The sequence below is a fragment of the Acinonyx jubatus genome, chromosome E1 (assembly GCF_027475565.1).
Source record: "Acinonyx jubatus isolate Ajub_Pintada_27869175 chromosome E1, VMU_Ajub_asm_v1.0, whole genome shotgun sequence".
In the NCBI taxonomy this organism is placed as follows: Eukaryota; Metazoa; Chordata; class Mammalia; order Carnivora; family Felidae; genus Acinonyx; species Acinonyx jubatus.
In genome coordinates this window covers 639,540-663,422 of record NC_069397.1, presented here as the reverse complement: position 1 = coordinate 663,422, position 23,883 = coordinate 639,540, and the positions used below count along the sequence as shown (strand labels likewise).

At 63.3% G+C, this 23,883-nt stretch overlaps 1 protein-coding gene across 2 annotated transcripts; it reads right to left on the bottom strand.

Annotated features, from left to right (window-relative positions):
• Positions 1-349: 349 nt before the first annotated feature.
• Positions 350-23,883, bottom strand: SLC13A5 (solute carrier family 13 member 5). Of its 2 annotated transcripts, XM_027047268.2 has the most exons (13): positions 23,641-23,883; positions 23,186-23,444; positions 16,985-17,113; positions 16,638-16,774; positions 14,380-14,564; positions 13,652-13,820; positions 12,506-12,628; positions 10,529-10,744; positions 9,730-9,830; positions 8,677-8,795; positions 6,427-6,588; positions 3,720-3,857; positions 350-3,059 (listed from the first exon to the last, which is right to left on the bottom strand). In XM_027047268.2, exons 3-13 carry the CDS (start codon positions 17,081-17,083, stop codon positions 2,928-2,930), a joined length of 1,581 nt encoding a protein of 526 aa, XP_026903069.1. In that variant the 5' UTR covers positions 17,084-17,113; positions 23,186-23,444; positions 23,641-23,883; the 3' UTR covers positions 350-2,927. The 2 variants fall into 2 exon arrangements, with proteins under 2 accessions (XP_026903069.1, XP_026903068.1); XM_027047267.2 differs by lacking the exons at positions 23,186-23,444; positions 23,641-23,883 and adding an exon at positions 22,258-22,963.

The window sequence follows — 23,883 nt, the reverse complement described above, 5'->3', positions numbered from 1 at the left end:
CTCCAGACAGTCCTGGGTCTGGTCTTCACTTCCCCGAGGACAAGCCACCAAGCAGCCCACCGAGTGTTCACTTTGAGGCTGGACTCCATGCTGCCGAGCTCATCCCTGCTCGGAGCCCAGAGCAGATGACTCACTGTCCCTCGTCGGCCACCGTGGAACGGACGGTGGGGAGGAGGGACCGGTCACCCGTCCCGGGGACACGTCGGCTCAGTGGCCCTGCCAGCGGGGGAGGCTGGGGCCTTTCCCTGAGGAAGCTCTCAGCCTGGGGGACGGGGGTAGACACTGCACAACCTGGGCAATGCGCGGGATCCCCGTGGGGTCGTGAGTCCCCGGCCGCAAGGCTGAGAGCCGTCCCGGTCAGGACCGCGTGCTCAGTGAACCTCGGGCCCAAACGTCCAGGCAGGTGCCAAGAAGAGAGAACAAGGGTCTTGGGCAGAACCTCTCAGAGGCAAAATGTGGACGGGGCAGAGGTGTGAGAGGCCTTCTGGCAAATGGCGAAGACCGGGTGGGGGCGGCGGTGGGTGAGGGGAGCCGTGGGTCCCTTGGGGAAGGGCCCTCGGAGGGGCCAGAGTAGCCCTGTTCGTTAGTGGCCCAACAGCACCCCCACTGTTTTCCTGCCAGAACCCCGATGTTGTGGTGGGTGGAGGAAACGTGGGCCCACTCCCCAGGCCCGGGAGAGGAGTCCCGACTGGCCTCCTGACGTCCTGATGACGCTCCAGTTGCCCTGGGTCCACGACCCGCCTAACGGTGGCCTGTGGCCACGTTGTGGCCGGCAGCCCCTGGAGGGGAGACTCGGGCCTTCGGAGAAAGCGTTTGCTTTCCTGGTAAAAGGGGAAGACGCAGCAGACCTCACGCCCCCTTCTTCCTGCCTCCAGTGCCAGGGGCCGCAGGGGCAAGCGTCACAGTGAAAGCTCCGTGTGCTCAGGAGTCCAGGGCCATCGACCTCAGAGTTCCTGTCCCGGGGACACCACACGCCCGACGGTTACTTTGCAGCCGAACGCAGTCCTGGCGGGCACTGGCCAGAATGGGGCGCGCGCGGCTTCAGGAGAAGTTGTGTAGAAGCAGCCTGTGGTCAGGGTCCCCAGCCCGAGGGTCTGCTCTCCGGAAGCCCCCACCCAGCTTCCTGTCAACCAGCTGGAGCCTCCCTGCCCCCAGCCCCCAGCCAGGCCCCCTGGACGGCCTTCATGACCTCGCTCACGACCACCCTCTGGGCGTGTCCACCGGCCGCACCCACAGCGGCCCCTCTGGCCTGGCCAACGTCCCAGCTCCCGGCCGGCGGGGGGCCCAGGCCCTCGGGGCCGCCGGACAGGGGCACGGACACGTCCCCTCACCTTGGAGGAGCAGCCGGCCATCTTCACACTCTCCCCAACTGGACACTTTGCTCCCTCGGACACAGACACCCCGTGCTGTCTTGAGCCCGCCTCTGAGGAGGCAGCGGTGGGGGCCCCAGTGCGACTCTCTTCCCCAAACCCGTGGCCCCCCACTGTCCTCGACAGGCCCCTGGGGGCCAGGTCCTTCTCGGCCAGACGGGGAGCAGTGGACACCAAGGTGGAAGGTCCAGATGGAGCCCTAACTGCCGCCAACCTGGACGCAACTTTGGACACATGACTTGGCCCCTCGGAGCCCGTGTCCTCGACAGACAAGTGAGGATAACACCGGCCCAGCCCATGTGGCTGCCACGGGGACCCAGGTACAGATCCCGGGGCAGCACCGGGGACGGGAGGTGGGCGGCCAGTAAGGCTCACTCACCCACCTGCCCCCTCCCAGAGCCAGCGCCCCTGTCCGTGGAAGGCACGCGGGGCAGGGCCCGGAATGATCCCCTCCCGGGAGCCTGGTCCCCGAGGGCGTTGCCCTGAGTCCTGAACAGTGTCCTGCCCTGAAAAATGCCGTCAAGGATCCTGACGTGCTTCTGCTTCCAGAGCGGCCAAGGAGGCTGGCGGGCGGGGGGTGGAGGTCCCGAGGGTCCCCGCACCGCCCTGCCGTCCTCGCCCCCGGCGGCACCAGATGCTGTCAGCCCAGGGACCGCCGAGCACTGCTTATCCTCAGCTCTGTGGCCACCAGTCAACGGCGGGGAGCTGAAACTCCGGCAGGAAGACCCTGTGGGGACCCGCTCTTGGCCGTCAGCAGCTGTGTCCACGCCGGGCCTGCGGGTGCAGGAGCACCCGGATCCCCACCGGTGGCCCCAAAGGGGCCACGGCCGCCCGTACGTGGAGTGCGGCCACGGCCACGTGGGGTGTCAGGAAAAGCACCCCCAAGGCTGGGCTCACCGCCTGCAGGATCAGGGGTGCAGGGGGCCCCGGTCCGGGGGTCCAAGCATATGTGGGCCCGGACAACAGAAGGGGTGTGTGGGAGGGCTGCGCAAGGGTCCGCGTCGTCCGCTGACACGGGGCGAGGCTAGGAGGGGAGATTAGCCAGCGGTGTGCGGTGGCTAATGTCAGCCAAAGTCCTCACCCTCAGGTGGCCTCAACACGGTCCCCACGGGTCCCAGAGGCTCCGACCCCAGCGGCCGTCCCAGGGCCGGGTGGTCCCTGCCGAGTGACAGGAAGGAGCGGAGGAGCCCAGGAGACGCCGGAAGAGGGACAGGCTCTGGAGGCTGTTCTCTCGCTTCCCAAGCTGCGATCAGAGTCCCCCTTAGATGACGCCAGACCCCAGCCTGGGGCCGGCTGGCGGCTGAGCTGGGACAGGAGCCTGTGTCCTGATCCCTGTCCCAGGAGTGACAGCAGGCCCCTGGGAGGGTCCCCCCTCTCCCGCCCTGCAGAGCCCTCCCCCCCCAGCTCTGCATGGAGCCCCCAGGCTGGGTCTCCATGGGGTTGTGGGCATCACTGGATTGCTTGGGGGAGCGAACCCCAAACTTGTGCCGGGAGGTGTGCTGGGAGGTTTGTGTCCTCAGGAGGGTGGGGGCGGTGTGCCGGGTCGCGAGGCTCTCCCTAGGTCTCCGCGTGTGTCAGGTTAGCCCAGTCAGGGAAATGGTCCAAGTCAAAGATGACCCGTCCCCACGTGTTGACAGCCAGAAATACACAGAAGACTCCGATTATGTTCATCATGAGTCCTGTTTTCACCTGGAAAAAGACGGGTCAGAGTCAGCACCCCCGGGTGGGCCGGGCCGTCAGAACAGCCGTGACCGGCTGGTCTGCTGGGCTCCCGTCCCTGGGCCGTGCTCTGTGCTCTGTGCTCAGCCGGCCCCCAGGCAGAGCAAGGTGGGTCGGCAGGTGTCCTCGGTGCTCAGAGCCTCCGGGAAACCTGCACACCCAGGCCAGCATTTGGAAACAGCCTCGGGGAGGCGGCCTGAGGCCCAGCGGAGGCTCTGTGACCACGAGGGCCTTCCTTTCTGGCCTCCCCCTCCCATCCCAGGTGATGGAGCCAAAGCAGAAAGGAGGGGGTCGTCCTCTGTCTGCGTTTGTGTCCAGGACATCCCCCGCTCCCAGGCGGTGGCCTCTCTCGCCCCCTCCCTGCTTCTCCTGACTGTCCTCGCGGGCTCCCGCTGGTCTTGGAAGCCCGTCACGGCCTCGCGGGACCCCCGCCCTCACCCTTTCCGAGGGCTCAGCGAGGGCTCCCCAGGTGAGAGCTTCCACGCCTCACCTCCCACCTCTGGGGGCAGAGCGGTCCCCAGAATGTGAGAACGTCTCAGAAAAGAAGCAAAGGAGCACATGCATGCAAACGCACGGGTCGTGGCCGTCACCGGTCAGTACCCCTGACGCCAGCCGGGAGTCGTGCATTACCATGTCAGAAACCTTGAGGTGTCCGTAAGCAAACACGATGGCATTGGGCGGGGTGGCCACGGGCAGCATGAAGGCAAAGGACGCGCTCAGGGTGCAGGGCAGCATGACGTACAGCGGGTTGAGGCCGATGGAACGTGACTGGGGAGAAACACGGCGCCATGGGTCACACACGCAGGCGCCGAAGGCTCCAGGGACCGTCTCTCTGAAACGCGTCCCCCTAATGCGCCCTGTGCCTCCGTCCCGCCGGCCCCTCTTCCTGTTGGCACGGGTCTCGATAAGAACCTTGCTGGGCCCTGAAGGCTGAACCCGCAGCCACCTCCCGGGGAGGCCTTCCCGAAGGCCCCCTCGGTCCATTCAACACCTACTTCCTGGGCACCAGCTACGTGCCACAGACCATGCCGGGTGCTCAGGCCGCACCGAATCTCGTGACGTCCCCGTGGCCCACGTGAGCACATGGCTGTCCGTCCTGCCACGGACCTAGAGGGCCCGCGTCTCCTCACCTACGCACACGCGTGCTCTTACACATGTCTGGGATCGTTTTGCATACGGAATTCGATACCGCTTTTTACTCTACAGCTTAAAATTCAGCCACATCAGACAGCGCCCCGCACCGAGTGGATGTTCGTTAACTGTTTGCTGAATGGACGAATGCTATAGCTCACAATATTTGTTCGTGTCTATCGAAACTAGCGATGATCCCTCGTGCAGATTTATGTGCACGTGACGACAGACGCCTGTGCAACATTATATCAGCAAAATACTCAGGAGACAGACTCATCCCTAAGCCGGTGGCCGCAGAAGCAGGCTGCTTAAATGAAAACGTACCTACAAACAAGGGGACAGCTTGGGGCTGTGAAGAATGACAGCACAGGAAAACAAAATTCAGGTGCAGAGCAGAACCACAGAATGAGGCCATTGGTTTAAAAAGAGAGTGTGGTGTGTGTGTGTGTGTGTGTGTGTGTGTGATACATCCAGAAAGATACCTAAGAAATGAATAACAGAGGGGCACCTGGGCTCAGTCGGTTGGGCGTCTGACTTTGGCTCAGATCATGATCTCATGGTTCATGAGTTCGAGCCCCAAGTCGGGTTCTATGCTGACAGCTCGGGGCCTGGAGTCTGCTTCGGATTCTGGGTCTCCCTCTCTCTCTGCCCCTCCCCCGGTCGTGCTCTGTCTCTCTCAAAAATCAATAAGCATTTTAAAAAATTTTTAAAAAGACGTTAATAACAGAAATGGAAGCTGGGGGGTCAGGGTCTGGCGTTACTGGACATTTGTTAGCCACGTGTAAGTATCATGTTTTCAACTCTAAATACCCTTCAAAGCTGTGATCCCCCGCCCATGCTTGATAGTATCATTCCATATGAATATATTTAATCTCCCCAATCCTCTGCTGTTATGAAAATATTTTTGTAACAAGTAACTCTGTGATGGGTTGTTCTGGAATGAGCACCTCTGGAGATCTTCCCGAGATACATTCCCAGACATGAAATTGCTGGGGTGGACCTCAGGTTAGGGTTCCTGTGGGTAAACAGGTCTCAGGAAAGGCCACGCCCGGGCACACGCCCTCTGGGGAGGGCTGAGAGGCCCAGGCAGGGCCCCCGTCTGTGTCCTGACCCCCCTTTCGTCCTGGCCTTGGATGTGCATGGTGTATGCACCCCACGTGCCTCTGTGACCCAGCTTGGGGGTCGCCGCCTGCCCCCTCTCCTGGGGTGGGTGCTGAGGCCAGGGCTCCGGGGGCCTCAGAGGTACCGTGGGCTTCTGCTTCTAGGAAAGCCTGTTTTCCAAGGGCCTGGCCACACCCCCAGGTGAAGACCTCCATTTGTCTGGCTCTGGGCTGGAGGCCTTTCCCAGGGACGGGGGGCGCTCAAGTGCTGGCCCAGCAGCCTGCTTAGGGGAACCGAGTTCCAACATTTTCATCCCTGCCCGGAACGGAAGGACAAAACCACTGGGTTTTACTTCCATACACGCGGACGCCGGGGCACAGAGTGGAAATCTACTGACTTGAATCCTGAGCTCTTGGCTCAGACTCCTGACTCCAGGGTGACAACCACGGTCTCTCCCAGGCTCGGGCTGTTGCCCACAGAAGATTTCCACGGCCCCCCTCTTACTTGGCCCTAACCACAGCTTGGACCCAGGTCCTCCGACCGCCAGCCCAGCCTCCTGCTGCACCACCCTGAGGTCAGGACCGCCGTGCGATGGGCGTTGGAAGGAAGCGTAAGAGATCACAGCCTCTCCGTGCCCTGCCTCCTCCCGAGTTCCGGCTCGCACATGCTTGCCCACAGCACAGACCTCTAGCCTGGCACCGCCCCCCGCCCCCGCCCTGACCGTCCTCTCCCTCCCGCCTCCCCAAGACCCAGTCCCCCAGGCTCTCTTCCTGGCGGCCCCGCCCGGCCACCCTCGTGCACACCCCGGGCTACATGCTCCAGACCCTCCAACACCCCCATGACACTGGCCCGCAAATCCTGTCTCCTCAGCTTGAGAAATAACCAGCCACATTTATAAATGGATTTTGAGGGCCTGGTTCTTGCTGTGCACTTTGGGGACCGCGGAGGACCCGAGGACAGAGACCGAGGGTCATCAGAGGCTCAGAGGCCCAGGCCTGCAAAACGTGTTTGGGCTCCGTGCCTTCAGGGACCCAAGACACGGTCCCAGCTTGGCGGCTTCTTGTGCCATGACGGCTAAGGGTCCCCTTCCTGGTGGGTCACTCACCATGGAGGCGAAGATGGGCAGGAATAGGGTCGTGGTGGCCACATTGCTCGTGCACTCGGTGAACACGGCAACAAGCAGGGACAGGATCAAGGTGATGGCCGCCGGGGGCACAGAGTGCAAGGGTTCCATCTGCTCCCCCATCCATTCCGACAGCCCCGAGGCCTTGAAAGCAGAGGCGGGGGGGGGGGGGTGGGGGGGCAGTCACCGAAGGCTGTGGGCCCGGGAGCTCAGCCCCTCCTGCAAGTCTGACTCTCTCTCTGCATAAGAGCCACGGGTGGGCTCCACGAGGCCACACCCTCAATCCCCACCCTCGCCCTGCTGTCTCCTAAATCCGTTTCCAGCCCAGCTGGTCTATAACTGAATTTTGGCCCAGTGACACTCAACATGCCTCTACCTGAATTCACTCTCTCTGGCCCAGAGTCTGCTCCCCAGGGCTCCCATACACCTGCCGCCCACCCTGGGAAGCTGGACACCGCCCTGGGGTCCCTGTCCCCTTCTTCCTTATGCCCACTCAGCTACCCAGTCACCCAGAGCTCCTCATCACCATCTCCTCTCAGCCCCCGGTAGCTCTCCACGCTCAGGAGAGGGATCCGAGGCAGACACTGGGGATTTAGAGCAGGAGCGAGTCTCAGGAGAGAATAGCTCACGGGGCCTCACGCTCTGAGACTGGGTCGGACGACCGACTGTATGGGGCGCCTGCTGGATCTCCCTCAACGCCTCCCTGCTAGGTCTACTCGACCTCAGGGTGTTTTCCCAAGTGCAGATCTGACTGATTCGCCGCGGCCACCACCCTTCAGTGGTCACCCACTGTCTTCACAGTAAGTTCACTCTCTCTGTTGTAACCCCCGGCAGAGTGGCTGCACCAGCCTCCTCTTCTGCTGCTCCTGCACTAGAAACGGCACACTTCCGCCTTCACTCAAGTGTCACTTCTCCCTGACATGCTTTTCCAGATACGTCCCCCTCGCCAGGCTGCAAAGGCCCCAAAAGCAGGGACATATACCAATCTCCTCTGTAATGCTCACACTGATTTAACAGGGACATAAAGGGAATGTTTGATGGATGAATGAATGAAGGAATGAATGAATGGGAGATAACAGATGGATGGATGAGGTGACCCGATGAATGCATTTGTTCATCCAAAAGATATTTATGTCCTTGCTATGCACTGGGCTCTATTCTAGATGCTGAGGGAACAGCAGAAATAAGATAGGCCAAATTTGTCCATGACATTCTATTCCTGGATGGATGGATGGATGGATGGACAGATGGACAGATGGAAGGGTGGATGGATGGATGGATGGATGGATGGACGGATGGATAAATGGATGGATGGATGGACAGATAGTTGGATGGATGGAAGGAAAAATAGATGGGTGGATGGATGGGTAGATGGATGATGGGTGGATGGACAGATGGACAGAAAGAAGGATGGATGGATGGACGGATGGATGGCAGATGGACAGATGGATGAATGGATGGATAGATGGATGGACAGACAGACAGTTGGAGGGAGGGAGGGATGCAGGGATGGAGGGATGGAAAAAGATGGATGGATGGATGGATGGACAGACAGCCAGTTGGAGGGATGGAAGGAAGGAAGGAAGGAAGGAAAAACGGACGGATGGATGGATGGACAGGTGGATGGATGGACGGACAGTTGGATGGGTGGATGGATATCAGCACGAAGCTGGCTCATCTCTCCCTCAACCTTACTTCTTCCCTACTGGGGAGGAATAGAAATAAGAAAGTTTCATTTGTGTGTGTTTTCTCCTAAACGCCAGTCCTCTCCTTCTGTGCTGCTACATACCTATGTAGAGAAAAATGCTTAAATGTCAACTGTATCAACAAGGAACTCATCAAGTAAAAGAACCAGGTGTAGTGGTGGAAGTGGTCACAGGGACTCGAAAGAAAGACCTCCCAGAACAAATCAAAGCAGAGATCATTATCGCCAACCCCCGGGGCAGCCCTCACAGCGTCCCCTGCCTCTCTTGGTTAACTTATTCTCTTGGTCACTTATTCACCCGTTTCTGCAATTTTTCAAAGAGCACTTTCTCTCTTCCAGGCACTGCCTGTGTTGCAGGGCCTCTCGGTGACGAGACAGAGTCCCCTGTCCTCAAGACGCATGCAGTTCTGCGGAGCAGACACAGAGCCACAGAGCACAGAGCAGGGGTGTGGGCAGAGGGACACCTCAGGTCTCTGACGCCGTCTTGTGCAAGAGGGGCCCTGGCAGCCGGCAGCCGGGGGCGTTACCTCACATCCTTTGGCCAGTGCGAAGCCGCCCCCCAGCAGCAGCACGATGCCCCAGGGCACTTTCTCCTGGGTCACCTTCCAGGTCAGCAGCGCAGGGGGATAAAATGGAGCTTTCCTTTCTGGGAAGAAACAATAAAAGACACACATACACAAGCCAGAGCAGCAGCGGGAAGCAAAAGAGATCGATTCCAGGGGAATCAAAGCCTGTGTGGACCAGGGACGCCCTCCCAGAGCGAGGTTTCACATCAGCTGAAACTCACAATGAACGCCACACCCAGTGCTGGTGAAAAATGCTGGGTAACGCTGTCACCCACTCCTGGGGAGCATACGCATTGGCCCAATCTTTTTGAAAAGCCATTTGGCATATATACCCTTACAATAACACGACTCCTGGAAATTTATCCTAAAGAAGAAACACCTAGGGGCGCCTGGGTGGCTTAGTCGGTTAAGCGTCCGACTTTGGCTCAGGTCATGATCTCACAGTTCGTGGTTCAAGCCCCACGTCGGGCTCTGTGCTGACAGCCCGGAGCCTGGAGCCTGCTTCGATTCTGTGCCTCCCTCTCTCTCTGCCCTCCCCTGCTCATGCTCTGTCTCCCTCTGTCTCAAAAATAAATAAAAACATTAAAAAAATTTTAGAAAAAGAAGAAACACCTATGCACCTGAAAACGCTAATTGATAGCAACGGAAAATTCCAAATGGCCAGAACGTTCCACAAGAGAGAACAGTTCCGCCCGTCGATGCACTACGATGCCGTAATTAGAGAAAATGGACGTGAAGCCTGTGGCATTAACAGGAAGTGATCATACCGTAAAGACACGAAAACCCAAACAACCGAGAAACGGAATCTGAGTGGCCCGTGTAACACACATGCATCCCAGCAAAGACTGGAGGAGAGAAACCGGAAAAAGCACGGATGGCCTTGCAGGAAATTGGAAACGTCTGTCGGTTCTCTTATAATATTGCCAAGGTTTCAAACGTTTGGAGGGCACAAGAGAAGAATTTGCAGAAAACAGTCCCCAGGGAAGGCCTGACGAACGCTCCCGGGGCCCTTACCCTCCTCCGTCTGGCCACGGAAGTTGAACTGGGGCCTCTGCGAAGGCACTACGAACAGCAAGGTGGCCACAAAGGTGGCCACGGTGGCGTCAGACGCGTACCTAGCAGAGAGAGCACACGGACGTGCCCAGCTCAGTTTTGGGACCATCACCACTCGACGAGCCTGCTCTGCGTCTACAGGCTCAGCCGAGCGTGAGGACTGGAGCCCTAAGGGCCGTGTAGACGGAACCCTGGCTAGAAACCAGGATGTCCACATCTCTGCCCAGCTCTGCCCCCAGCTGGGTGACCCTCAGCCACTGGCTTCCCTCTCGGTCTGTGCTGCTTCGTGGACGAGCCTCATGACCTCTGCTCATCAGACTCTGGAATCCTGGGTTCACCAGGGTGCCCACGAGGGCTTTGGTGATAACTCAAGAGCCTTCAAATGCCACAGGTGGCCACAGGCAGCTGTCCGCCTGCCCGCATGGCCTGCCTTGTCTGGGACACGGGTGTTTCTCAACCTTGCTTCCTTCTGGCCACAGAACAGCTCAACCTGGAGGGAGGCAGCACACATCCTCCGGGCCAAAGAGGCCCTGGACCCCAGACTCCGTCTGCTTTCAGAGGGAGGAAAGACGGCAGAACAGAAGTTTGGAAGCTAGAGCTCCGGGCTCAGCAAATCTCTCTCCGTCACATCCCGGCCACCCTGCCTGGCCAGCAGGAACTGTCTGCGGGCCTGTCGCGAGGACTGGGGAGAAGAGAACCAGCCGTGAACCAAGGCAGCGCTGCAGAAGTCACGCGCGGGGCCGGGGAACCCGTAACTTACTTTGTCTCGCCCTCCTCCCAGGCCAGCGACACCCAGCCGGGCATGAAGCCGGGGTCCCGGGAGAACCACAGGCCGACCAGCAGGAGGAAGCAGAGCAGGACATTGGCCTCGGCGAAGGAGAACGGCCCCAGCTTCCTGTACTCCTGCCACAGCAGCTCATACACGGCCTTCTCGTGATGCCTGCTCTCCAGCCCGCAGCCCCAGGACGCCTTAAAACTGGAGGTGCAGAGACAGAAGGCGGCGAGGCCGGACGGACAGTCAGACGGCGCTGCCTGTCGCCCACGGCGGCCCTCACCTGCCGGCCCTCCCCCGCAGGGCACAGGGCGGGAAAGTCTCTGTTAGGTGTGCCCAGCGCGTGGCCCAGGGCGCCCCCAGAGCCGGAGGGGGCTCCCTGGGAGCCTGTGGCCACGGCCACCACAGTGCGCCCTGCAGGACCTCCCCCGGAGGTGCTGGCATGAGGGACAAGGAGGAGGAGGGATCCCTGGGCAGCTGTAAGGGTACCTCAGCCGTGGGAAGGGCCGGCCAGGGCCACAGGGCCCCGGACACGGGCCCACGGGATTCTTCGGGCATTCCAGCCCCCGTCAGCCTGAAGGCACTGGGCGAGGCCAACAGGACTGTCCCCGGAGAGCCCTCCCTGGCGGGAGCGCCTCCTGACCGCTGGGGCACACTTCCCGGGAGGGCAGGGGTGCACGGAATCGGCACCAAGGGCCAGTCTGTGAGCTGTTCTCGTGACGCCGGCTCCCAGGATAAGGGGCCACTCGGTGCTCTCAGCTGCCCGACTCGTGTCCGATGCCACACGTCCGGCACCGACTCCACGGCGGCTGCAGATGGGACTCCCTCGGGCAGGTGGGTGTCCATGCCGGCCCCCAGCCGTTGCCGCCACGCCTCCCAGACGCCCCCTCCCTGACATGAAGCGGTTCGCTCCCGGCTCAGGGCTAATCTGGCGGCTGCCGGGCTGGCACCCGATGCCGGCGGGTGGGTTGGGCTGCCCGTGGGAGACCCGGGCCGGGGGGTGCGGGGTCCTGTAAAATGGCCGCCACAGAGCCCCTGACCCAGTGCTGCAGAGCCAGGGCGGGGAGGCCCTCGGACCCCCAAGGGCATCGCCGGGGAAGGTGCGCAGAGGAACCCCCATCCCTGGCCCCGGGGATAGCCTGCTCAGGAAAGCCGGGTACGAGCCGGCTGTGATGTCCCGTTAGTGCTGGGGGCCTGTGGACCCCAGGGCTGGACGTGAACTCGTGAACTCGGAAGGCAGCTTCCCGGACGAGCTTCCTAGAGGAGGCTGGAGGCAGCCTCCCTGAGGTCGTGCCCCACGACCTGAGGTTGATCCCCACGACCATTCAGATGCGGGACCCGGATGAGGGCACCGCAAGAGGCAGGTGCTACCCCTGATCCGGTGAGGGCATCTAGGAAGCCTGGGCAGGGGCCCCCGGGACCCGAAACGCTCCAGGCACGGCCTGCTGCTCCCACCATCCGGGCTGAGTGGGAAAAGCTGTCCTGGCGAGGCTCCGGGGAGCTGCCCACCCACCAGGCTCCGCATTGGGTTAGCAAGGACCACGGGGCTGGAGCCGCGGGCTGGCAGTGTGGGCACGGCAGCCCAGAACGCAGAAACAGGCGGACGCCCTCCTCAGAAGGGCGGCAGAAGCCTCGCCAGGCTGGGGGGCCACAGCTGGGGTTCCTGACATGACATCCCCTGACGCTGGCAGTGCCCCTGTGGCCTCGGGGCCAGCCCAGCGCCCCCTGCTCTCTCTGCCAGGAACTCAGTGGGCCTCGGGGCCTCAGGCAGCCCCCCAGCTCGGGCTGGCGCCCCTGACGCCTGGCTGTACCGGGCCTCGTGGCAGTCAAGGGCAGTAACCCTCGGCCTCCCCAAGAGGGGCTCTTATGGACTCCGCTGTGTCCCCCACGTTCGCATGTTGAAGCCCTAACCCCCGGCCAGACGGGCTTGCCTGAGCCTCGTACGGACGCACCGGACCCGCTCACCTGAACCTCATATAGACGCACTGGAGCCACAGCCAGGCCAGCAACAGCATCACCAGCATGTTCGGAAAGGCAAAGCCAAACCAGGAGGCGAAGTTCACCAGGTCTTTGCTGTCCGGAAACAACCTGAAGGGAGAGACACAGAGCTGTGCACGGTGGCCCCAGGGTGGACGCTGAGACCGGGCCTCGCCACACACAGAACAAGACCGGGGGGGTGGCTGACCGCCCTGCCTGAGCATCCGGGCCCCCCTGGGGACCTCGCAAAAGTCAGGGCCTCGCCTACACACAGGAGCCGGCCAACAGCTTCAGGGCTCCACAGATGAGGTGGGGGAGCGGGGGGGCCCTGGGAAAGCCACCCTCCCGATCCTCCTGGGGCTGGCGGAGGGTCACTTCTGCGGCGGCCGGCCCTCTGCCCCCAGGCACCGGCTCCCTTAGACACAGCCTTCCCCACTCAGCTGCCTTTCCCAGAGGAACTCCGGGGAGAATGGTAAGGCCATCATTATAGAAGGTCCTCAAAGATCAAAACAGTCTGCGTGTTGGGCCTCAAGGAAGGGCTAGGCTCCTTCCCGCCTCCCAGCTGTCCTGCCTGCTGGCCTGGTCCAGCGGGTAGCTGCCCGTCAGGGCCCCTCACTCGGTGATCCCAGCCCCACCCGCACCAGCAGGGCCCAGGATGAGATTCCTCAAGGCCTGTGTCCCTTTGTGGCCAGGGCGGGAACGTGCCCACCAGCCCTGTGGTTTTTCTGCAGCCCCTTCAAGGGCGCTTAGAGGCAACAAGTAACCTGACCTGTGACCCTCCCATAGGGCACCACCGTTAACAGCCGGGGTTGTTAACGCATCGAGCCCGCTGCGAGGGGGCTTCTGTGTCTGTTTTCTGCAAGTTTGACGGGGACCCGGCCTCTCGCGCCACACTGTCGTTTCCCTCGACTTCAGCTCCGTATTCAGGGTGCATTCCCGTCGGAGCGAGAGCCTGGGGAGGAGGGCAGGACTGGCCCCAGAGCAGAAGCCAGCCTGTGGGGTCTCGAGCAGGTGCAGGGCTGTCCGGCCCCGGCCCCGGCCCCGGCCCCGGCCCCAGCTGAGAAGGAAGGAGAGCTGGGGGCCCCCCGGCCCCGGGCCCTCCTTATGTCCCCAGAAGGCAGGCCCGTGACTCACTCGTGCATCTGGCCCAGGAGCACCACGTTGGGCCCCGTCCCTGTCAGTGTGGCGGTCCCTCCGATGCTGGCCGCGTAGCACACGCACAGGGTCATGGCCTTGCGCACGCTCCTCCGGTCGCGGTCGGCCCGCAGCCCCTCGGGGGGCCCTTCGAAGGTCACTTGGCTCCCTGTGGGGGGCACGCGGCAGGCTGAGCTCCAGCGCCTGACCTTGTCCCGGGCCCCTGCGGCCAGCCTCCACCTCCTTCCAGGAGCTCAGCTCCACACAAATCCGGCAGCTTCACACATGCCCTTCTCTCCTGGTGCCCTGTCCCTGCTCAAGCTGTTCCCTCCGCTGGGGGACAGGGACAGCCCTCCGAATCCACCTCAGGGCCCTCTCTCCCCGCAAGGCCCGTCCCTCTCCAGCGCTCCCTCGGCGTCCGGCCGAGGCATCCCTGGGTCAGATGAGCCTCGCCGGGGGCCTCCCTACCCGGCCTGCCGGGCTCTGCCGTCCCCGGGGAGCGTGTCTGTGCACCTCTGTAGCCGGAACCCGGCCCGGGGCCCGGCGACAAGGCCATCGCCCCCCCCACCCCGGGGACGTGCAGTGAACGCGGCAGAGAATGAATGAGATGGGCGCTCTCTGGCCCGCCCCGGGGCCTCCCCCCGCCCCCCGATGCCTGTGGGAGCAGAGGCCCCCCCGGGCAGGGGCAGGTGCGGGCAGGGGTGAGGGGCACCCGGGCCGGGGCTCACCTGGCAGCTGGCCGGCCCTGCCCTTGTCTGCCAGCTCCAGGGCCCCCAGGCCGGCCTCGGCGGAGCCGGCGGTCTCCATCTGCTGTAACATGGCCTCCACGATGGGCACCATCATGGCCGTGGTGGCCGTGTTGCTGATCCACATGGAGAGAAAGGCCGTGACGCCCATGAAGCCCAGCATCAGCCTGTGGGGGGGGGGGGGGTGGCAGGGAGGGAGGTTCCCAGCATCAGCCTGCAGAGGCGGGGAGGGGAGGGAGGCCACAGGTTCCCCCGGCCCCCCCCTCGGGAGCCAGCGGGGGACGGGACGGCCCTGCAGGGGTGGCAGGGGCCGGGGCCGAGGCGTAGAAGCCGGTGTGAGACCAGATGGTATCGGAGGGGGTCACAGCTATAGTGCCTCCCCCCACAACCCTCCCCACAAACATTCTGACACCCCTGTGCCGGCTACGGGGTCACCGAGAGCCTCAGACCCAATCACAGCTGTAAGGGGCTCCCATCCAGCAAGTGAGCGCCAACGTCCAGGTGGAGCCGGCCCAGTGGGGAGAGCTGGCCCCAGAGTGACCAGGCTGGGCGGCCAGCCCTCAGGGGTGGGAGCCTGCCCCCCTCTCCATCCACGCCCTCTGCCCCCTCCACTCGGCAGTGGACCAGGACCACAGACTGTTCTGGAAACATGTCCCTTTACTGGTAACACCCCACCTTCCCCAGCGTCTAGACTGGCTCCTCGTGGAGAACCTGTCGGACCACAGCCTTCTCCGCGGCCTCCCTCCCAGCTCCCGCCACCAGGGCCCAGCACATCCCCTCCCCCCCCCCAACCCCCCCCACCCCCCCCCCCCCCGCCTCCCTGGGACATTCGTCTCTGGCCGGATCTGGAGGAACATTCCCACATCTGCTCCCCCTTTGGCTGTGAGCAGGGAGGGTCTGATTCTTCCCCGAGGCTCCAGGGCCGGGACTGGAAGGCTGGGGGGGAGGGGGGGTTGGCTGAATGGGACTCCGCTGCTGGTGGTCTCCGTGCTCCTGTGGGCCAGACCCCTCCCCAAGGTCACCAACCGGCCCGAGGAAGGATCCAGGGAGGTTCAACAGGTGTCCACGCAGGTGGGCCCCATGGACCCAGAAGAGCAGAGGCCAGGAGGAGGCCACGTCTGCATGAGTCAAGACCCCACGGAGGCTCAACAAAAAGCCCCCCCAGGACGGGCAGTGCCGTGGACTGCCGGAGCCCGAGCTCCCAGGAGGAGTGGAGACCAGTGTGTGGCCGTCCCGGGTCTGGAAGGCAAATCTGTGCGGCTCACTCCAGAACGAGGTCCACCTGCTTGTGGAGAAGCCACACCCTCCAAGGATCCCGAGAGTGAGGATTCTGAGAATTCTAGAATTCAAGCCTCTAGACTACGCGGGGGCTCTGCATTTGACCCCGTAGAAGCTCCCTGCAGAAGCTCCATGGAGCGTGACAGATCGGGGGCCGGGGTCTGGGAGTGCCCGGCACGACCCCGGCACATGGACTCCCCAGGAGGGATGTACCGGGAATTCACCAGCTGCTACCTCCGGAGGCCGGGCTGGAGACACAGGGACACAGGCCTGCCTTCACTGAGGGAGCCCCAAGAGAAAGGTGCGGCCTGAGTCCCCAGTTAGAGGCTCAGGCTGGTCCGACCCCCATGTGGCCGTCAGCAGTCTTTAGCCTGAGGGCAAGGTGGCAGGTGCTGCGGTCAGGGTCAAGTGCTCCGCCCGCCCGGGGTCTGCAGGTGCTCTCACCACACCCAGGGGGTCCCGCTCTCGTCACCTCCATGGGATGGCGGGAAGAGGCCTGTGGCGGGCAGGGGGGACCTTGCAGCCATGAGAAAGTGAGGTACTGAGTGAGGTGGGGGAAAATGACATAGTGGCTTCTCTGCGGCGGGGGGCGGGGGGGGTGCATGTGCCAGCTTCGGAGGGGCGGCCTTTCTGTTTCCCCTTGAACTGGACTGTTGACCCGCCCATTTCCTGCTTGATCCAGCCTCCACCCGCTCGGTTCCCTGCAGGACCTGCAACCCCTCCCCCAGGTCCTCTGAACACACAGGGGCCTTCCCTGCCCAGTCTCTTCTGCATTCAGAGGACCTTTACTCCCCGCTGCTCACACGCCCCACCCAGGGGTCCACTGCCTGCCAAGCCCTGGCGGCCGGCCCTCGCCCGCGGGGCATCTGGTGTGGCGCGTCCCGCCCCGGCCTGGCCGTGCAGAGCCCTGTGCCAAGAGAGAGAGAGAGAGAGAGAGAGAGAGAGAGCGAGAGAGCGCTCACTGTGCTGGCTTGGCCCCCACCCACAGGAGCGTGCGCAGGGCTATCCTCTTGTGCAGATTCCAGCGCTCCACGGCCACGGCCATGATGAGGCCGCCCAAGAACAGCATGTTGGTGTCCTTCATGTACTGGATACACACCTGGAGGACAGCACGGGGCCCATTAGGGCCACCCCGGCCCCGGGACCGGCCAGCAGGCCGGGCCGCCCGAGTGGGGACGGAAGGTCAGGAGGTCCGTCCGCGGGCCAGACACGTCGGGTCCCCAGGGGGCCGGGCAGCTCCGACAGGGGCTCGGGGAGTGCGCCACGGGGCAGACGCAGCATGCCGCCGGGGGCCCCCGGGGGCGCTCACCTGCTTGGAGTCCAGAATCTTCAAGAGCGGGAAGAGCAAGGCCGGCATGAGGGAGGTGACGGCCAGGGGGATGACCTCCGTGCACCAGTACACGGCCATGAGGATGATGACGTAGGCACACCTGACGAACTGAAGGAGCAGCCCTGAGGCCTCGGCACCTGGTGGCCCCTTCCCCCACCAGGCACCCCCCTCCCCGCCAGCGGCTGCGGGCACAGCCGGAGCAGGCTGCCGTAGTCAGAGGGCCTGCCCTCGGGCCGCCCCACTGGCACGGCCTCCCCAGCCCAGGACCCGAGGGGACCCAGGACCTCGTGCCCCTGCCTCCCAGCTGGGTCCTGGGCAAGCCCTCGCACCTGTGCAGGACAGATTAAGAGAGGGGGCGTGGAGGAAGAGGGGGGAGGAGGAGGACGACGACATCAAGGACGAGGACAGAATACAGAGGTCCCTGGCTTCCCACGGTTTGACCTAACGGTTTTTCGACCCTCCAAGGTGCCAGCGTGGCCACACGAAGTAGGATCCGTATTTACAATTCCCCGGGCTCCGCGCGAGCGGCCGGCCTCCTCTGTGACCCTGGCGACAGCGGCCTCAGCTCAGAACAACCGTTCTGCGCCCCCACGGGCCTCCTGGTTGTCACTCTTGGGACTGCACTCCACGAATTGCACAAGACGTTCAACACTTTAGGTCGGAGAGGCTGGTGCCCGACTGCGGGGCCGGCTGGCGAGCTCCAGGCGCCACGGCAGGGGCTGAATGCTTTCTCCGCCTAGATACCTTCCACTGGCCGTGGGTTGACGGGGACACAGCCCCGTCCCAAGTCCAGGAAGATCTGCACCTGTTTAGTAACGCGCCGGTCACTCTCACAACAGCAGATGCGACGGGGATCCTGGCCCCCTGCCGTGGAGGAAGTGTTTCTTCTCGGCCCGGCACGGGAGGTCGGGACCGCCCCACGTTCTCCAGGGGACCCGCTCGCCCCAACTCCTGCTTCGGCTTCTCATTCCCGTCCCAAAGGGCTGCCCGGAGCGCCTGCTCCCGGAAACTAGCTGCCAACCAGCCCATGCAGAGAACCACTGGTGCAGGGTATTCAGGCTTGTTTTTATCACTGGGCTTTCTCATCAGCACCTCCCGTCACAAAGGCCTAGAGCTTCCGAGTGGAGTCTAACCCTGGGCGAACCGTCCGTCGGTGCCGTTAGCCGCGTAGCCCCCGGGGCCTCGGCTTTGCGGTGAGACAGGCCTGGTTCTGGCACGAGCTGGAGGCCGGCCGCTCACCGGCTGTAGGACTTGGGGCCTCGGCCCCATCGCCTCCGGGGACGGGGATGAACTGGCCCGCCTCCCTAGGCTGGCATTTGGGGTGCCCACCCAGACCGCCCTCTCCCCCCTCCCGGCCCTTCCCCCGAGTCAGCCACACCGGCCGCCCCTGCCCCTCACCGTGCCACCGCCCCCCTGCACCCTTCTGACCTTCCCACGTCCGGCCCCGCACACGGTGGCTCCCTCTCCCAATCTGCGAATCTGTTCAGGGCATCCCCCATTTAAAAGCCTTCTGTTGCCTTCAGGACAAAACCCAAATGCCTCAGCAGGGCTCAGGAGACCCCCTGTGAGGAGCAGGCCCTACAGACACCGCCCCCCCCCCCCCCCGCCCTGTACCCTGAACTTCTCTGGCGGTGACTGTCACCACTTTTCTCTTGCACACATGCTACCCGCCCCCCCCCCCCGGAGGAACCGCTGGCTGCACAGCTCCGGGGTTCTCCCCGGCCCCTCCCCCGCCCCACCCACCCTGTGTCCCCAGCAGCTCGCACCCTGGGCTGTCACGGCTGGCCCCCACCCAGCACACACACCCAACAACGACCAGCTTGGGGGCAGAGCCCAAGCCCGTGGGTCACTCTGTCCTCAGCACCCAGCACCAGCTGACACTCAGGGGCCGCTGGCCGAGTACCAATGCGGGGACAGACCAGCCGAGCCTGAGCCGTCCACCTGACAGCAGATGCACCTGTGCACGGTCACTTTCTCGTCACCCAGGAGACCACCTACTGTGTGCAGGAAACATTGCACCAAGACCTGGAAATTCTCCATCTGGACGGTGTTGCCAGTCATAAAAAATAAACTTCCTTCGGCCTCCCAGGAGCACCCCAGGGCACTGCCCGACGGCCCGGCCACTGCCGCGTGGGGACCAGCGGTTCTGCGGGGGACCGAGCCAGCCTTGAGCTGTAGACGCAGCACCCGTGGCCTCTGCCCCCACTAGACGCCGGTAGAAAGGGCCCTCTCCAGGGGTGATCGTAAAAATGTCCCCAGACTTTGCCAGACGTCCCGGGGCCCGGGGCCTGCAGGGGTCAATGCTGGTTGGAGTCGCAAGGTTCAAGGTAGGACGGCAGCGCCGTTAGAAGCCCAGGCTTTGGTGCTAGACAGACCCGATCCCTGTCTACTGTCTGCCACTGTCTGGCCTTCAGGGTCCCTGATGTGTCTGGACCTTGGTTCCATGGCGGGGGGAGGCTAGGAATGATCCCCTCCAGTGGCGGACAATAAGGAGGTACGTTGTAGAGACTTTAAAAACAGCAACGCTGTCCCCAAATCCTTCTCTTCGTCATCATCCTGCCGTAGCAATGCTCAGCAAGGTCGCGGATACATCCCCCGCCACTCCCAGCCTGGCCCTCTCCCGGCTCGTGCCCAGCCAAGAGCACCCATTAACGTCCGGTGTGCAGAGAGGGCTGGGTGTGACTCATGTCGTCTAAACTCAGCAACGTGACACGTGTAACCACTTTTCACGGCCCGGTCCCTGGAGGCACCAAATATAACCCGCTGGGAATGCGTCTGGAAGGGAGCTTAATTGTGAGAGAAAGGTGGACAGTGGGAGTCACAGGGCAGTGCCCAGCACGCAGCGGGTCAACAGCCGTCTGCCCGATGCACAAGTGAATAAAACCATGGCTCATTATGAAACTAATTAACAAGCAAGGGTGTCTGTGACACGGTGCTTAACGGGGAAACGTGGGTGAGAGCACATCTGTGCGTGGGTGTGTGTTAGGGCACTTAAGGGTGTTTTCATGTTCATATTATATGTAACAGACCTTGCAATTAAGAATTTTTAAATAATTTTGGGGCACCTGGGTGGCTCAGTCGGTTGAGCGTCCAACTCTTAGTTTTGGCTCAGGTGGTGATCTCGCGGTTGGTGGGTTCGAGCCCCGCATCCGGCTCTGGGCTGACACTGTGGAGCCTGCTTGGGATTCTCTCCCCCTCTCTCTGCCCCTCCCCTGCTCGTGCTCTGTCTCCCTCTCTCTCTCTCTCTGTCTGTCTCAAAAATAAACATAAAAAAAAACTTTAAAAAAAAAGAATTATTTAATAATTTTAACAAAACAAACAATAGGATGAACATACTGTTTATTTTGTTAAAGAGCAACCTTCTCGGGGAAGGACCCAGAGAAAACTCCCAAGAAGTGGAGCAGAGATGAAGCCAGGAAGGATCAAGGTGGAAAAAGAGCAAAGCCAGGGAGAGGGCCGGGCACCAGCAGAGAGTGGCTGCCTGGGAGCCGCTTCCGCAGGCTCGGGGACGGGGACGGCCACCCACGCTGCTGACCGCCCGCCCGCCGCCTTCCCGGAAGCCCTGTCCCCCACAGGTGCACCTGGGTTCCTTGCATGAGGGGGTGCTGTGGGGGCGGGGCAGCGAGCTCTTTGCTGGTGACCAAAACAAGATGCACACGGGAGGGAACAAGAACACAGGGTCCGGACGCCGGGGGGGGGGGGGGGGGGGGGGGGGGGGAGGGGACAGCACGGAAGGCTGCCTGTAGGACGCCTCTCACGAGGGTCTCCCCTTCCTCGCCTGATCCTCGCTCCCAGGGCGGGTTGCTGATGTGCATACACACCCCGAGTTGAGGGTCCCATCAGGACCCCCCTGTGTGCGCTCATGCCGGCGTGTAGAGGTGTGGGGGGGGGGGAGAGTGGGGGGGTGGGGTCTCAGCCACGCTCTCTCTGAGCAGGAAGGTCGGCCAAGCTGCTGTCACCCTCCCAGGAACTTCACTCCCTGCCAGCACAGAGGAAAGGCCAGCTTTCCTGCCTGGCTCCCTCGCCGTCTACGAGAAAATACGGCTTCTTGCAGCTGGTGCGGCACTGAAGGGCCCCCCACGGTTGGATCTGAGGCCCTTGGCCGGTCCAGGGTCACGCGCAGCCCACCCAAGGGTCCTTCCGGCGTCCCTCCCCCATCCTAGGAACTGGCATCGTCCGCTTGTGGTGCCCAAAGTCCGAAAGCGTCAGAAGCACACCTCCTCGCCCATTGTAGAGATGAGAAAACCAAGGCCCAGAAAGTGCGGGCTCTTGGGTAAAGTCGCACAGAGAAGGCGGTGGTGGAAGTGAAATCTGTCGCGGGTGGGCTCCCCGAACTCCCAGCCCAGCCCCCCTACCTCCTTGGCTCCCGGGGCACCCCCTAAAGAGCTCCTCTGTTCCCCTGAACCTGCCCCCTGGTGGGGGTGGGGAACCGGAGGTTTCCTGTCTGGGCTCAGAGTGAAGGCGCTCAAAGAGGGATGGAGGAAGGAGCAGCCAGCAGCCACAAAAGGCTTCAAAGGGCTTCGGGCCTCTGCCAAACGGGCTTCCACGGCCCAGCGGCCAGGGCTCCCGGCCCGCCCCCGCCCTGCGGCCAAGGCCATTCATCCAGGCCTCCCTCCCTGAGCGCTGGGCAGCCGGGTAAGGGCCGCGGCTTCCCCGAAGCCCTGGGTCGTGCCACCCAAGGCGTGAGCCTGGGAACGCGCCCGCCTCCTGCCCGGAGCCGCAGGCCAACTCTGACCAGCCTCTCAGCCGGCGGCTTCCCGGCCTCGGAGCAGGGAAGAAATGTGCATCACTGAGAGGGAAACTGAGGCTCAGAGAAGGGCTAGGGAGAGGCAAAAACAGCCCTTCGGGATCCACTCAGGGGTGATCGTTTTGCGAGCGTCCCTGACTGGCCTAGGGAGCCCCCCACAGCTGCGAATTCCTCACTTGCTAAGAGGGGGTGGGGGTACACAGGCGCCCAGGCTCCCCGTGGGTGCGGGCGACACTTGAGGGTGAAGTGGAGGGAGATTCCGAGCCAGGGGCTGAGCCCATGGACAGCCTGTGTGGCAGGATCCCAGCTGGCTTGCGGGTTTCTGCGCCCTGGGGTCTCCGTGCCCCTTGACATTGTTTGTGGGCACCTCCCATCTGGCCCCCGGAGCTCCCGCCAGAGTGCGCGCCCGGGGATCCCCGCGCTCCAGCTCTGTGCTCCCGGGTCGGTGCCCGCGGCCCGCGCAGGGCGCAGGGGGTCGGCGGGGCTGCGGGGAGACGCAACTGACCTTGGCGGGCATCAGAATGACGAGTGGCAGCAGCAGGAGCGGGGTGAGGAACAAGATCACGAAGGACTTGAACCTGGAGACATAGGTGCGCGCCGCCGAGGCCATAACGCAGGAGGGAGGCGGCGGGAGAGGCGAGTGACGGCAGCCAGCGACCCGAGGGCTTAAGAAGGGGCCGCAGCGGGAAGGGGAGGGGGGGGCAGTGCCAACCCCGCCCCCGTGGCGGGGCCTTCCCGCGGCCCCAGGGGCGGGGCCACCGCGCGGGGTCGGTGGGGCGCGCCGGCCCCCAACTCCGCCAACCCCGCCCGGGAGCGTCCTGGGCCCGAGCACCCGCCGGCTCTCCAAGCCTTGCCTGCGCCGCCCAGGACAGAGGCGCGCGCGGGGCTGCCGACCAGGGGCGATAGGTCGTTCGTGGTGCCGGCTTTGGCGTGAGCCCCCGTCCCCAGGGCCACCTGCAGCCTCCTGGTCTCCGCGGGGCTCCCAGACGGAAAGTCCTCGCAAGCCCCTGGGTCCCTCGGAACTGACGCCCCGGCCGCTCCCTCCTTTGCCGGTTACTCCCGCCCCCGCCTCCCGCACTCCAGAAGGGTCTCTGGCGGAGACGTCCCCGCGCCCTCCTCGCCGCCGGCCTTGCGCCCGCAGGTCACCCTGGCCTCCCGGCCGCGTCCGCGCTGCGCTGGGCTCAGGACCCCTCCCCCGCTCCGCGCGCCCTCCCCGACCCAGCGCATCCCGCGCTCTGCAGCGATCGCCGAGGAGGCGGCGCTAAGGTCCCCGAGGGCCGAGCGCCTTTCGCCCTCCAGCGGACACCAGCCGCCTGCGGCTCCCGCCTGACCCAGGCTGCTGTTGCCAAGTTACAGAGGGGACGGCGGCCGGCGGGGCAGGGGGTCTCCGGTGGAAGGGCCCTTCGAACATTCTCTCTCCTGAAAACACTTACTCAGCGCCTGTTGTGTGCTGGGCCCCTGGCTGGGGCGCTGGAGACCAAGGTGCAGACAATACGGCCTCCTCACTGCCTCCTTCCCTCCCTTCTCCCCCGCAGGCTGGCCTCATCCGGCAGCTTTCTGCTGGTGAGTCGCACCCAGCCTGGGCTTGAACCCCAGCCTGCCCCTTAGTGGTCAGGCCGGGTCTCATCCCGCCCTGGTGCTGGAGCCCCGCATCGCATTTCCAACCTTTCCCGCCTGGACGCACAGCAGGACCTAAAACAACACATCCTAAGTCAGGCCGGTGACTTTTCCCGTGACCCCCACCTAAGGAGGTCCCCCAGACCCCTCCTGCCTCTGCGAGCCTCCTGCCAGCACCCTCCTGCTTTGTCCTTCTCAGAATTTCCCCCCTTGCCTTCCCCACCCCCCAACCCTCTACCCCCACACCGTGCACACTCACCACAATCTGTACCTTTATGTTTACTGGCGTGGACTTTCTTTAATGTCTGCTTTATTCCTCACCGTCTGCCAGCCAGCACCTTCTACGTGGCTGGTGCGGTGCACTCTCTCAGAGCCTTTGCTCCGGGACGTGTGGATGAGACAAGGAAACCATTTCAGTAGGTAATACAACGGCTTTCCAGGGGGCACAACCCGGGTAGAGGTGGACCCCGGAGCCGTGCTGCCTGGATCTGTGTCCCGGCCTTATCACATGAAG

What these genes read in the sequence shown, in the direction of transcription:
- SLC13A5 (XM_027047267.2), bottom strand. Translation starts at nt 22,362, where the DNA reads ATGGCCTCGGCGGCGCGCACCTATGTCTCCAGGTTCAAGTCCTTCGTG. An exon ending in CTCCTGGGCCAGATGCACGA is followed by an intron (nt 12,629 to 13,651) that starts GTGAGTCACGGG and finishes CTCTCCCTTCAG; the next exon opens with GTTGTTTCCGGACAGCAAAG. An exon ending in TGCGTCTATATGAGGTTCAG is followed by an intron (nt 10,745 to 12,505) that starts GTGAGCGGGTCC and finishes CTGCACCTCCAG; the next exon opens with TTTTAAGGCGTCCTGGGGCT.